This window comes from Nerophis ophidion, linkage group LG04 (assembly GCF_033978795.1).
Source record: "Nerophis ophidion isolate RoL-2023_Sa linkage group LG04, RoL_Noph_v1.0, whole genome shotgun sequence".
In the NCBI taxonomy this organism is placed as follows: Eukaryota; Metazoa; Chordata; class Actinopteri; order Syngnathiformes; family Syngnathidae; genus Nerophis; species Nerophis ophidion.
In genome coordinates, this window is record NC_084614.1 from 78341892 (window position 1) to 78353866 (window position 11975).

General features: G+C 40.5%; 1 protein-coding gene across 1 annotated transcript; it reads right to left on the reverse strand.

Annotated features, from left to right (window-relative positions):
• Positions 1 to 4636: 4636 nt before the first annotated feature.
• Positions 4637 to 6763, reverse strand: LOC133550476 (uncharacterized; the record flags this gene model as incomplete). The annotated part of the gene is made up of 1 exon (XM_061896457.1): positions 4637 to 6763. A coding segment is annotated over one exon (1158 nt), but the record flags the coding sequence as incomplete, so codon positions are not given.
• Positions 6764 to 11975: the final 5212 nt, after the last annotated feature.

Below are 11975 nucleotides of genomic sequence, written 5' to 3' on the forward strand. Positions count from 1 at the left end.
ACTATTTTCTCCATTACTTTCGAAATGGAACTGAGAATAGAAACAGGTCGGTAGTTACCAGGTTCTAATTTGCTTCCTTTTTTATAAAAGGGGGTTACTCTTGCTATCTTGAAATCCTTGGGTACTTGGCCTTGTTTGATTGAGAGGTTTATTATATGAGTGATTATTGGGGCAATGGTGGTGGCAGAGTCCATGAGGAATCTGGAGGGGATATTGTCAAGGCCGGTGGCCTTGTTTGGGTGGAGCGCGCTCAATTTATTAAGCACCTCGTTAGCTGAGACCATTTCTAATTTGAAATTGTTGTTGACTACTCCTAGCTTTCTGTAGAAGGCTTTAATGTGTTCTACACCAAAGCGTTGGGATAGCTTGTTAACGAGAGTTGTGGCTATGTTGGTGAAAAAGATGTTAAGTCTGCTTGCTACCTCTATTTTGTCTGTAATGAGGGCGTCACCCTCCTTGATGTTGATGTTGGTGAGTCTGCTTTTAAGTTTCTGGCTGCATCCAGGAAGCTGGTTGTTGAGAATTTTCCAGAGCTCACGTGGCTTATTTGTGTTTTCCTCTATTTTGTCATTGATATAATTTTTTTTTGAGGATTTAGTCAGGTTGTTTGTTTTATTTCTTAATTTATTGCATTGCTTTTTGAGCGTTGAAAGGAGTGATTTGAGGTTATTATTATTGGGTTGTTTATTTACTTCGGTTTTACACTTTTGGTATTCGAAATATTTTCTGTCCCTGTCTTTTATGGCAGCTAATAGGTCTGGATTGATCCACGGTTCGGAACGGGCTTTGATCCTGACTGTTCTCATGGGAGCCATATCATTTAGTACAGCTAGGAACGCTGTTTTGAAGCGATCCCAAGCATCCTCAACCAGGTTGCTCATGAGCACAGGGGACCAGTCCCACTCATCTAATTTGAGGTTGAAATTATCACTGTTGTATTTTTTAAGGGATCTGGATTGCACTGTTATGTGGCCATTGGCTTTAGGTTTACTTATTTTGCGCGTGCAGAAGGTTATATAGTGGTCGCTAAGACCACAGATCATGACCCCACTATTTTTAATATTTAGCCGGTCCGATGTGAGGATGAGATCTATGGTTGACTGGGTGGAAACACACACCCGTGTGGGGAATGTTATTAGCTGGGAAAGAGCATGCAGATTACAGAATTTGCTGTAAGATTTGAAGACAGGCGCATCTCTGCGTTGAATATCTGTGTTCAGATCTCCAGTTATAATAATCTCCATGTTTTCTACACCAGCTAAGCACTCCTCCAGGGCACCATAGAAATCACTCTGATTAGGGGGTCTGTATACAGTCCCTATTAGTACCGGCTTAGCGTTAGGGAATTTGATTTCTGCCCACACGGATTCAAGGGTATTGTGGTTGAGATCAGAGCGAGTTATGTATTTATGTATTTATGTATGTATGTATTTACATTCAAACCAGTGTGGGTGGCACTGGGAGCAGGTGGGTAAAGTGTCTTGCCCAAGGACACAACGGCAGTGACTAGGATGGCGGAAGCGGGAATCGAACCTGCAACCCTCAAGTTGGTGGCACGGCCACTCTACCAACCGAGCTAAACCGCCCCTAAACTAAACTAAACTAAACCTGGAAAAACAATTGTTTGCTTTTGGGCAGGTGGGGGAACAAATTGTTAGTTGTCTGCTTGGGGAGAAAAAAAAAAGTTTGCTCAGGTCCAGTTTATACAGTCAAAATAAACGTTGAGAATAGGCGTGAGATACATTTCTCGTTTTCCTGCAACCCTCTTGTGAAAAGGGCCAAAATGATATCGATATAAATAAGCAGTATTATCTCAAGGTACAAACCTGAATCTTTATGGACGTCGATGGTTTTCTTTGCAGTGAAATAGTTCGATTTCCACTTCAAATCTTCGCTCTTCGTCTTGCTTGCTGGATTGGAAAGGAAGTACTTCAGCACGCATGCGCACAAGCTTGGCTTTTAGTTCACGCTGCCATCAAGCGGCGCTTTCGTTGAAAACTGTCGCAAATGGCCGATGCGCGCGGAATGGTTGGCAAGTTGAATTGTACACGTTGAAAGGACGTTAAATAGACGATGTCCCCCAATGATGAAAACAAACCAGATTTGCAACATATGGTGTGGTGGGGTCAGTTGGTTGTGATTTGGTCGGGATATGGTTGAGTGACGTCGCGACGTAATTTCAACGTCACCTCGACGTTGAACTAAGGACGGGTGCCCACTGGGTGGTTGTTTGAATCCAAATTTTGACTAAGTCTAATTTTGGCAGTAGGCTTGTAATATTTGAATGAATTAAACCAAGACCTGAACTAGCTATAAGTTCATCAGGAGTACTGATGTTGTATAAAGCTGGGCCTGGATTTGGTTGCACATTGCCTGATAGCAGAAGTAAGAGCAATATAAAGATTTTCCGTTTCATATGGCAAGGTGACCTCATGACAACATTATTTGGCTTCACAATATCAAAATGAGTAATATCAGAAGGAGAAAACCATCTGTTTAGCACAGAAATACACCATAACTGAAGCTGGTTAGAATTCTTTAGCACTGACCCACATGTGGATATCAATAACCTTTGTGTAAATGCTGTAGTTTCAAAGGACCAGGTGATTGTTATTGCGTTTGGTAGAGTTAAAGGTTGGTGGAGCACCTGGTCAGGTACCCCACTACAATTGCAGAAAACAAGTCCAGGAAAAAGCATTAATATTAAATAGAGAGCTTTTGTCAAAGTCATTGTTAAATTGTTTTACTACCTACCCAGGTCCAATAATCAAAGTTCAGATGTCCAAGCTACAAGAGTTGGAAGACCAAGCTAAGGCTAGCAGAGGCCCAGCTTTAGTCAGTCTGAGGCTAAGATGGATCCAGGCCGTGGAAGACGGAAGGCCAAGATGAAGCCAGTCGACTCAGACTGTAGGTAGTGGAAGGCCAAGCTGAGACTAGTATAGATCCAGACTGTGGCAGATGGAAGGCCAAAATTTCAGCTAGCAAAACATCCCCCGGCTTCTGCAGGTCAGAGGCCTCCAGATTTCCAAATCCAACAAAAGCAGTCAGAAATACAATTTTTTGGAAGTAAGCCTTCATTCATCAATTGTTACGCTTAAAACTAGTGCAATTTACTTAAATCGGCTAAAAAAAAGGGACTAAAACACATAGAAATTCAGACCACTTTGACAAGCAGACAAACAAAAGACAGTCCTGTCGGCCATCTTGGATTGGACATTCAACATTAACCCAATTTGGAAATCGGTCCGTAGTTATTTATATTTGTGGATTCACCTACTTTTGACGGGGGAAGAAGAAAGGGGGGTTTGCTGATTTTTGGAACGATTTTGCTTGAAAGACTCAGGTTAAAAAGGCATGAAAAAGAAAAAGGCAATTAGAAATATTATACATTATGTCCCATATAAGCTCATACACGACACATTCTACAGATAGTGTATAAAAAAACCTAAATAGTGGAATAAAAGAGGTGAAAACATGTGAAATGGAACAAAGAAAAGTTGCATTGTTGAGTCTAATAAAGCTGCCATGCAGGTTGTTTTCTCTTTAAAGCTGTCATTGCTCAAAAATAATAATGAATCAAACTCAATGTTGTTACAAATTATTTAAACTAGTCATGGCTCCAATTACGTCACTTACAAAATTTGACTTAAGAGTATTTTTATAGGATATTTTGTGTTTATCCTACAAAAAAAAGGGGTTTTGACTAATAGGGCCAAAAAAAAAAAAACAGAAATGAAGAAGCTGTCACGTACTTGCATGGCTGCTCTAGTTGTGACCCCAAGATGCAGGAGACAGGAGGACGACGTGCGGGTGAGAGTCTTTTAATTCCCACAGGGAGCACAAGGAGGTGCAGCAGGGAAGTGCACAGAAGCATAAGCAGCATACAGAAAAACCAAAGTAACGTTTCACAAAACAATCCTTCAGCCCTGACTGGAGGGCGAGGCAGGCATAAATTGAAGCCAGTTGTTTAAAGTAAAAGTACCAATGATTGTCACACACACACTAGGTGTGGTGAGATTTTCCTCTGCATTTGACCCATCACCCTCACCCCATGACCAGGTGTGGCCAGGCTGCCAATCAGCGACAGGTGAGGAGGGAAAAGGGCTCAGGGAGACAAACAGGAAGTGGGAACAAAATAAGAGCGCTGACTAGGAGATAAACACAAACGCAAACAGACCGCGTGACACCTGACGTGACAGGTCGTCACAGAAACGAGGGATGGATCTGAAATTTATCGAGGGACTTAAGTGTTGAAAGTAAAAAAAAATGTTTGACTTATTTTTATGAGTGGGGCCCGTTTGGATCCTAATAATTTCAGTTTTACAAGTTTTAATTGTCATTGCTCAAAAAAAAATAATGAATTAAAATCGATGATGTTATGAATTATTGACATATTTAAGATTGCAATTACGTTGAGTGAAATTTATTTTGTGCTTTTGCCATAACAAAACAAGGTTTTGACAAAAATGGCGTAAATTATGAAAAAAAAAAGACTGATAAGGACGGATAAACCTGAAATTGATCAAGGGATTTAAGTGTTGAGTGAAAAAATACAAACATAAATAAAAATGAACGACTTCTACCATTTTTATGACTGAGACTCTTCCTGGTCCCCAAGAAAGCAGTGCGAGGCGAGTGGAGAAAAAACGGATTTATTGACAGAGATGTGACACAATGTGATATTGATCATAAGCAGCGGCCATTGAAAGAAAAGAAGAAATCCTCGTCATGACGTCAAGGCCATGAAACGTGCGATTTTACAGCCACCAACGTTTGATCTTGAAAGTCTTTTAACGGCCAAAGAAGAATACATGGAATAGCGTGAGGAGCAGTCGGACGAAGAACAAAGCACATCTCCATCTCATCTCCGAGTGTGATGACGTCCCTCAGCGATGGAGACATCTCCCTGTGTTCCAGTGCACAAAGCATCCTGGAGGAAGAAGACCACTCAGCACATTCCCGACAGAAGCAGGTGAATCCAAGTTGAACATCATCTTCACACAAGAACATTTGGAGGTGCAGACAGTCCATGTGAGCTTACTCAGCCTTCAGCCGCCTGCACGTTCTCGTCGAGCTCCACGCCGCCGTGGCGAGCTGCGGGACAAACGCAAACGGTGAAGGAAGAACATCCAGAAGGTGCCTCGTCACTCACATCAGATCTTTGAGGTGTGACTTGGAAACATGACGAGTCAGCACACTTGATGTCTCATTTGGCTGATCCTCATCATGAGGACTCCTGTCAAAAGTGAGATATGCCAGACTTTGTATTGCGTGTGCTCACAGGAGGGACTTTTATTGTGAAGGAGTCAGCTCCAGTTGGGCTTTTCCGGCTAAACTTGTAACAAAGGTCCACATCAGACCTCCATGTGAGTGACGCTTCACCACGGCTTTGTTTCTTGCGGCTCAAAGAAAAGATGTTTTACTTACCAGCTGGATCGTACTGGGCTGAAATGAAAGAGAAACAAGGTGAAGTGGACTTTTCCCCTCACGTCACGCCGTGTTTCTACGTGAGAGTGTGCGCTCTGTCTCTGTGGATCTTTGAGTGTTTGGCTGGAAGGCAACTAAAAGATGGCCGCACCTTTGCAGCCCGGATGAAAGCATCAACTCACGGCCTGGACCGAGTGCACCGAGAAGAAGAAGACAGAGGACATTGGCGTCCCTCACCTTGTCTGTTTCTGTGACGCCTGACCATGACCATGATGATGATGATGATGATGATGGCCGCCACAGCGAGGACCGCCGCCGTGGCAGCGAGGGCGACGCTCAAGTTGTCTGTGGAGAGCAAAAAAGCACAAGTGGAGTGACAAAGCATGAAGAGGAAACCTTCATGACTACTTTGCATGCAGACGTCAAGCGTTGTCATGGTGACATGGATCAATAATGGTGACAGGTGGACTTGTGATGGGAAACATCTCCAACTAAATGTGTCTTTCTCACCTTCATGGCTTGCGTTGCTCAGGATGCTTCTTCTCTCCAGCTTGGTGACCAAGTCCTCCTTGACGCCTGACAGCTGAAACACACATTCGTACTTGCCCTCCACGTCGGCCGTCACCTCCACTTTCAGCGCCACCGACATCTGGAAGGTTCCGTCGTGGTTGGGGAGTATCTCTCCGTGCTCCACGTCCTCGAAGATCTGCTCGCCGTCTTTCCTCCAAAACAGGTCGGCACCGTCGGGGTAGAAACCTGTCGCCATGCAGCTGACCGGAGAGGACGGCGTCTTCTGGAGCAGGAACACCTCTGGAAGCTCTGCACAGGAAGTGATGTCACGTGTGAACACAGGACAACGTGGGGAGAAGGTGTGGATGGAGAGAAGGTGTGGATGGAGGTAAAGATGGAGAGAAGGTGTGGATGGAGAGAATGGGTGTATGATGGAGGTAAAAATGAGGAGAAGGTGTGGATGGAGAGAAGGTGTGGATGGAGGTAAAGATGGAGTGAAGGTGTCGATGGAAAGAAGGTGTCGATGGAGGTAAAGATGGAGAAAATGGAGGTACAGACAGAAGGTGTGGATGAAGGTAAAGATGGAGAGAAGATGAGAACGGAGGTAAAGATGGAGAGAAGATGAGAACAGAGGTAAAGATGGAGAGAAGGTGTGGATGGAGAGAAGGTGGGGACGGAGGTAAAGATGGAGAGAAGTTGTGGATGGAGGTAAAAATGGAGAGAAGGTGTGGATGGAAAGAAGGTGTGGACGGAGGAAAAATGGAGAGAAGGTGTGGACGGAGGTAAAGATGGAGAGAAGGTGTGGATGGAGGTACAGATGGACAGAAATTGTAGATTAAAGTAAAGATGGAGATAAGGTAATAATGCAGGTAAAGATGGAGAGAAGGGAAGAACGGCGGTAAAGATGGAGAGAAAGGAAGAATGGAGGTAAAAATGGAGAGAAGGTGAGAACAGAGGTAAAGATGAAGATTAGGTGAGAATGATATAAAGATGGAGAGGAGAGAATGGAGGTAAAGATGGAGAGAAGGAGAGAATGATATAAAGATGGAGAGAAGGAGAGAATTATGTAAAGATGGAGAGAACATGTGGATGGAGGTAAATATGGAGAGAATGGCGGTACAAATAGAGAGAAGGGGAGAATGGAGGTATAGATGGAGAGAAGGAGAGAATGAGATAAAGATGGAGAGAAGGTTAGAGTGGAGGTAAAGATGGAGAAAAGGTGATGATGGAGGTAAAGATGGAAAGAAGAAGAGAATGAGATAAAGATGGAGAGAAGGTTAGAGTGGAGATAAAGATGGAGAAAAGGTGAGGACGGAGGTAAAGATGGAGAGAATGTGAGAACGGAGGTAAAGATGGAGAGAAGGTGAGAATGGAGGTAAAGATGGTGAGAAGGAAAGAAGGAGAGAATGAGGTAAAGATGGAGAGAAGGTGAGAGAAAGAGAGAAGAGTATAAAGAGACAGGGTGTAATGTCAGTAATGTTCCTATAGGGGGAGTGCTAACAAGTTAAAAGGTGAAAGTACATGTTGTGTTTCTACCTGTTCTCATTAGGACCTCCTTCCCATTGTTCACATGCTTCTTCAAGTAAGAAGGACATTCCTCAGTGAAGTAAAACTTATTGTATTCTAGTATATGTTTGTTCTGGTCCCAATTGAGTTTGGTGGGGAAAGCTTGTTGTTTTGCTGCAGTAAATGTCCATGTCTTCATGTCCAACGATATGAAATCTTCTCCATCATAACCATCCTGATGCCAACCTTTAACTTCATCAGTCTCATCATTCCATTCACATCCAGACATCCACTGGAGAATGTGAACACCTGAGACACACACAGTGTTGTAAAGCAGAGTGACACACACACACACACACACACACACACACACACACACACACACACACACACACACACACACACACACACACACACACACACACACACACACACACACACACACACACACACACACACACACACACACACACACACACACACACACACACACACACACACAGTATTAGTGTAGGTTATTATGGGATGGACAGAGACAAGTATCAGTGCAGTAATGTGTGTTTACTACAGTATAAAAAGAGTACATCAAATACATTTAAGTAGTAGAAAGTTCAACATAAACAAACCTCCAGTTTGGTTGAAACGCTTCTTACGAACTTCAAGGTTGTGTTTGCCAGTCAACTCATTATGAACACTGATCTCTGTTTCTCTCTGCCAGTATTTTGGATCCTCTGCTGTGATTTTGTTCATCCAGTCCTGTTTGGCTTCTGCTTTCCTGCTGTTGCTGTCATAGTGAGAAATCTGAACTCCATCAACATAACCAACCTCCACATACTCTGGGAAGTTTGGAACTTGAGAGGACGCAGTGTAGAAATACTGCAGCGTGTGAATCACTGAAAGAAGAAAACAACAACAGGATGACTTTTTATTATTTTGTTTCATGTTCAACAATCTTGCACTGTGAATATTTTAGCTCCTTCCGTCTTCAGTCGGGTCTTAAAGTGAACATCAAACACTGCTAGATATCACAGTCAAGACTCACATGTTCTATGACAAATACAACACATTAATAATATTACTAACATCTGTTGACGGTTTGAACATTTTGAAAATAAACATATATTTTCTACAATGGAGGCTGAATAAAAAGTACAACAGAGTTGAACACAACCTGTTCTGCCCATTTGATGTCGACTCTTACTGACACCTTGTGGCGGGGTGATGTTACTACACTTGATTAGTTTCTGACACTTCCGTGTTTGAAGATTTGTGTTCGTTCTTACAAGCCTTGGAAAAAATAAGTCTTTGAATAAGAAACACTAAAGTCAAAATAAATAAAGAGCTTAAATTGATTTATCTGCTTCTGTAACCTTATTAGAACATTTTGAATTTTTACTAGGAAAAAGGGAAAACAATAAAATATGTTTAAAAAGAACCAGGATTAAGTAATAAAGGGCTTAAATAATACAACACTAATTTAATTAATAAGTAACAGAAACTCTCAGAAGTCAAATAAGTGAAGGCACAAAGAGGATTTATGAATAAAATATTAATAAACTTATAAAAAGGACTTACCAGGCGTCACGCTGTGCATTTGCACGACCAGAAGAAAGAATAAAAACAAGTTCATGATGTCAGCGCGAAACAAAAAGATGTTTGCCACTTTTAATCCCGCAGAGAAAGACAAAAGTGACGAACACTCGCTTGACTCGCAAACAGGAAAAATGAACCAGGAACTGTCGAGGCTCTTTTTATAATACTCCACCTGAGCCAATGAGGAGTCAGCATTCTGTGACGTCACAGTGAGGAGAGAAAACGAAACGCTATTCTGCACAGAAAAGTGGCAGCAGTCAACTGACAAGAAGTCTTCTACTGGACTCACTAGAGAGCGCCCCTTGTGGCCACGTCAGGTAAATGCTTGTGTGGCTTTTCTGGGAAATCACGTGACTTGACAACAAAAAGGTGTGTCAAGTTGGCCGCCAAACTTGGAAAGAAAAGAAAGAAAGAGGAATGAAGGTGAGATTGAGAGTTAAAAGTAATGACAGGGCTGGAACATCCGATCAGTGATCGTATTGTAGTCCTCTCAAGAAAGCATCAATACAAATAATGATTGATAGACATAAAGTCGCTACACCGCAGGACATCCTCACTTCTTTTTATTTCACGTCTTAACTTTCACCTCCGTTATGTCTCCCAAGCGTGAGGCGTCCCTGCTGGGGTAACGGGACACGCATCTGCCTCGCATGGGTTCGATTCCCGGCCAGGGTTGCATCAGGAAGTTTCATCCTGAGTAAAAAAGTCAGCAGAAAGCCTTCATGAGATGGACTCGCTGTGGCCAAAGTGCTGAACGTGGGGGAAAAGTGTGAGGCAGACGCTTCTGCTGGCAGAATATCAAAGAAAGTGAAAGTAAAAGTAGACACGGTAAAGCCAAACATTGAATGCATGCTTGTTTCAAGTCACCTAAACTCGATGGTGATCATTTTTTATTTTTATTTTTATTTTGTCGTACCTGTCAAAGGTGAGCACACTTATCCACGTAGGTGAGTAGTAACGAGTTACATTTACTTAGATAAGAAACACAACTTTTACTTTGCTATATAACATATTCAATATATGTATAAAAATATACATTTAGGCCTCCACTCAGGCTTCATCCCAGGGACCCCAAAGGATTTTGTTCAAAAAAATATTTAAAATGTGTCATTATTTTGTATTATTATTATTCCAGGTTTATCAATCAATGTATTTTATTTCGGCAATCTTCACATAAAACAAAGAACAACAACAAAAAAAGAAAAAAACACTCATTTGAGCAATGATTGAGCCGAAAGGGTGTAGGTTGAAGCAACGCTTACATAAACCTACCCCATCACAACAAGAACAAGCTTCAAAATATATAAAATCCAAAACATGCTTCACTTATATTACTTTTTTTTTAAACAATATATAAGCAACATATATGTAGCACACGTCTCATATACATAGTTTAACATTTAAATCAAACATATACATTTGTACTCTTATATATATATATATATATATATACATATATATTATATATACACAATTTATTTAAATTCCATATAAAGTGGTAATATATACATTTTAATATAACCTATATGTATAATTATGAAATCATGAATTGTATTTATATACATATTATATACTATTGTCTTTCTAAAACAATGTTTGCTCTTCTTTCTTATACTTACTCATGATAAATGATTTGAAAAGCTTTTTAAACTGGTTTATGTTGGTGCTGTGTTTTATTTCATCCTTTAAACAGTTCCATATTTTAACCCCTGCTATTGTTATACTCATTCGTTTCTGTGTTGTTCTACAATATTGGATCTTAAAAAGTAGTTCTCCTCTTAAATTATAATTCCCTTCTCTTTGTAAAAATCTTCTCTGTAACCCTGTTGGAAGTCAATCTTTACTTGCTTTATAAATCATTTGGGCAGTCTTGAGTTGGATGAGATCTGGTAGTTTTAAATCAAATGTTTTTATAAATAATCCATTAGTGTGTTCTCGGGGTCCTGTGTTATGTATCAGTCTGATGGCCCTTTTTGGCATTATGAATAGTGGTTGGATGTTCGTCCTGTATGTATTTCCCCAAACTTCTAGACAGTAACTCAAATATGGTAAAACAAGTGTACAATAAAGAGTGCGTAATGTTTTTTGATGAAGAATGTGCCTTGTTTTACCCAGGACAGCAATACTTCTCGCCAACTTCCCTTTGATGTATGTAATGTGTGACTTCCCTTTGATGTATGTAACGTGTGACTTCCCTTTGATGTATGTAATGTGTGACTTCCCTTTGATGTATGTAATGTGTGACTTGCAGCAGATCCTGTGGTCCAAGATCACACCCAAAAATTTGATTTTGTTTACTCTTTCTATACTAACATTGTCTATATATAACTTTACATCTATATCATTTCTCTTATTTCCAAATAACATAAAGTTAGTTTTATTTAGGTTTAATGATAATTTATTAGCATCAAACCATTTTTTTAGTTTACACATCTCCATGGTGACGGTCCTCAGGAGCTGCTGCAAGTCCACATCAGAACAGAGTACATTGGTGTCATCCGCCAATAACACATATTTAAGGTTTTCAGTTACTTTACAAATATCATTTATATACATGATGAACATCTTGGGCCCTAAGACTGACCCCTGTGGTACCAAACATTTAATATTTAACCAACATGATTTTTTTTGTGATATCTGTACAAACTGCTTTCTATCAGATAAATAACTTTTGATCCATTCCAGAACAATACCCCTAAAACCATATTTTTCCATTTTTCTAATAAGAATACTATGGTCTACTGTATCAAAAGCCTTCTTAAGATCTAAGAATACTCCTATTGTATATTTATTTTTATCAATACTATCAGTTATTTCTTCAATTAAATCAATTGATCGATTATTCCTGAAACCATACTGCCTATCTGTTAATAATTCATTTTTTTCTACAAAGCCATCGAATCTATTTATAAATATTTTTCTAATATTTTGGAGAACTG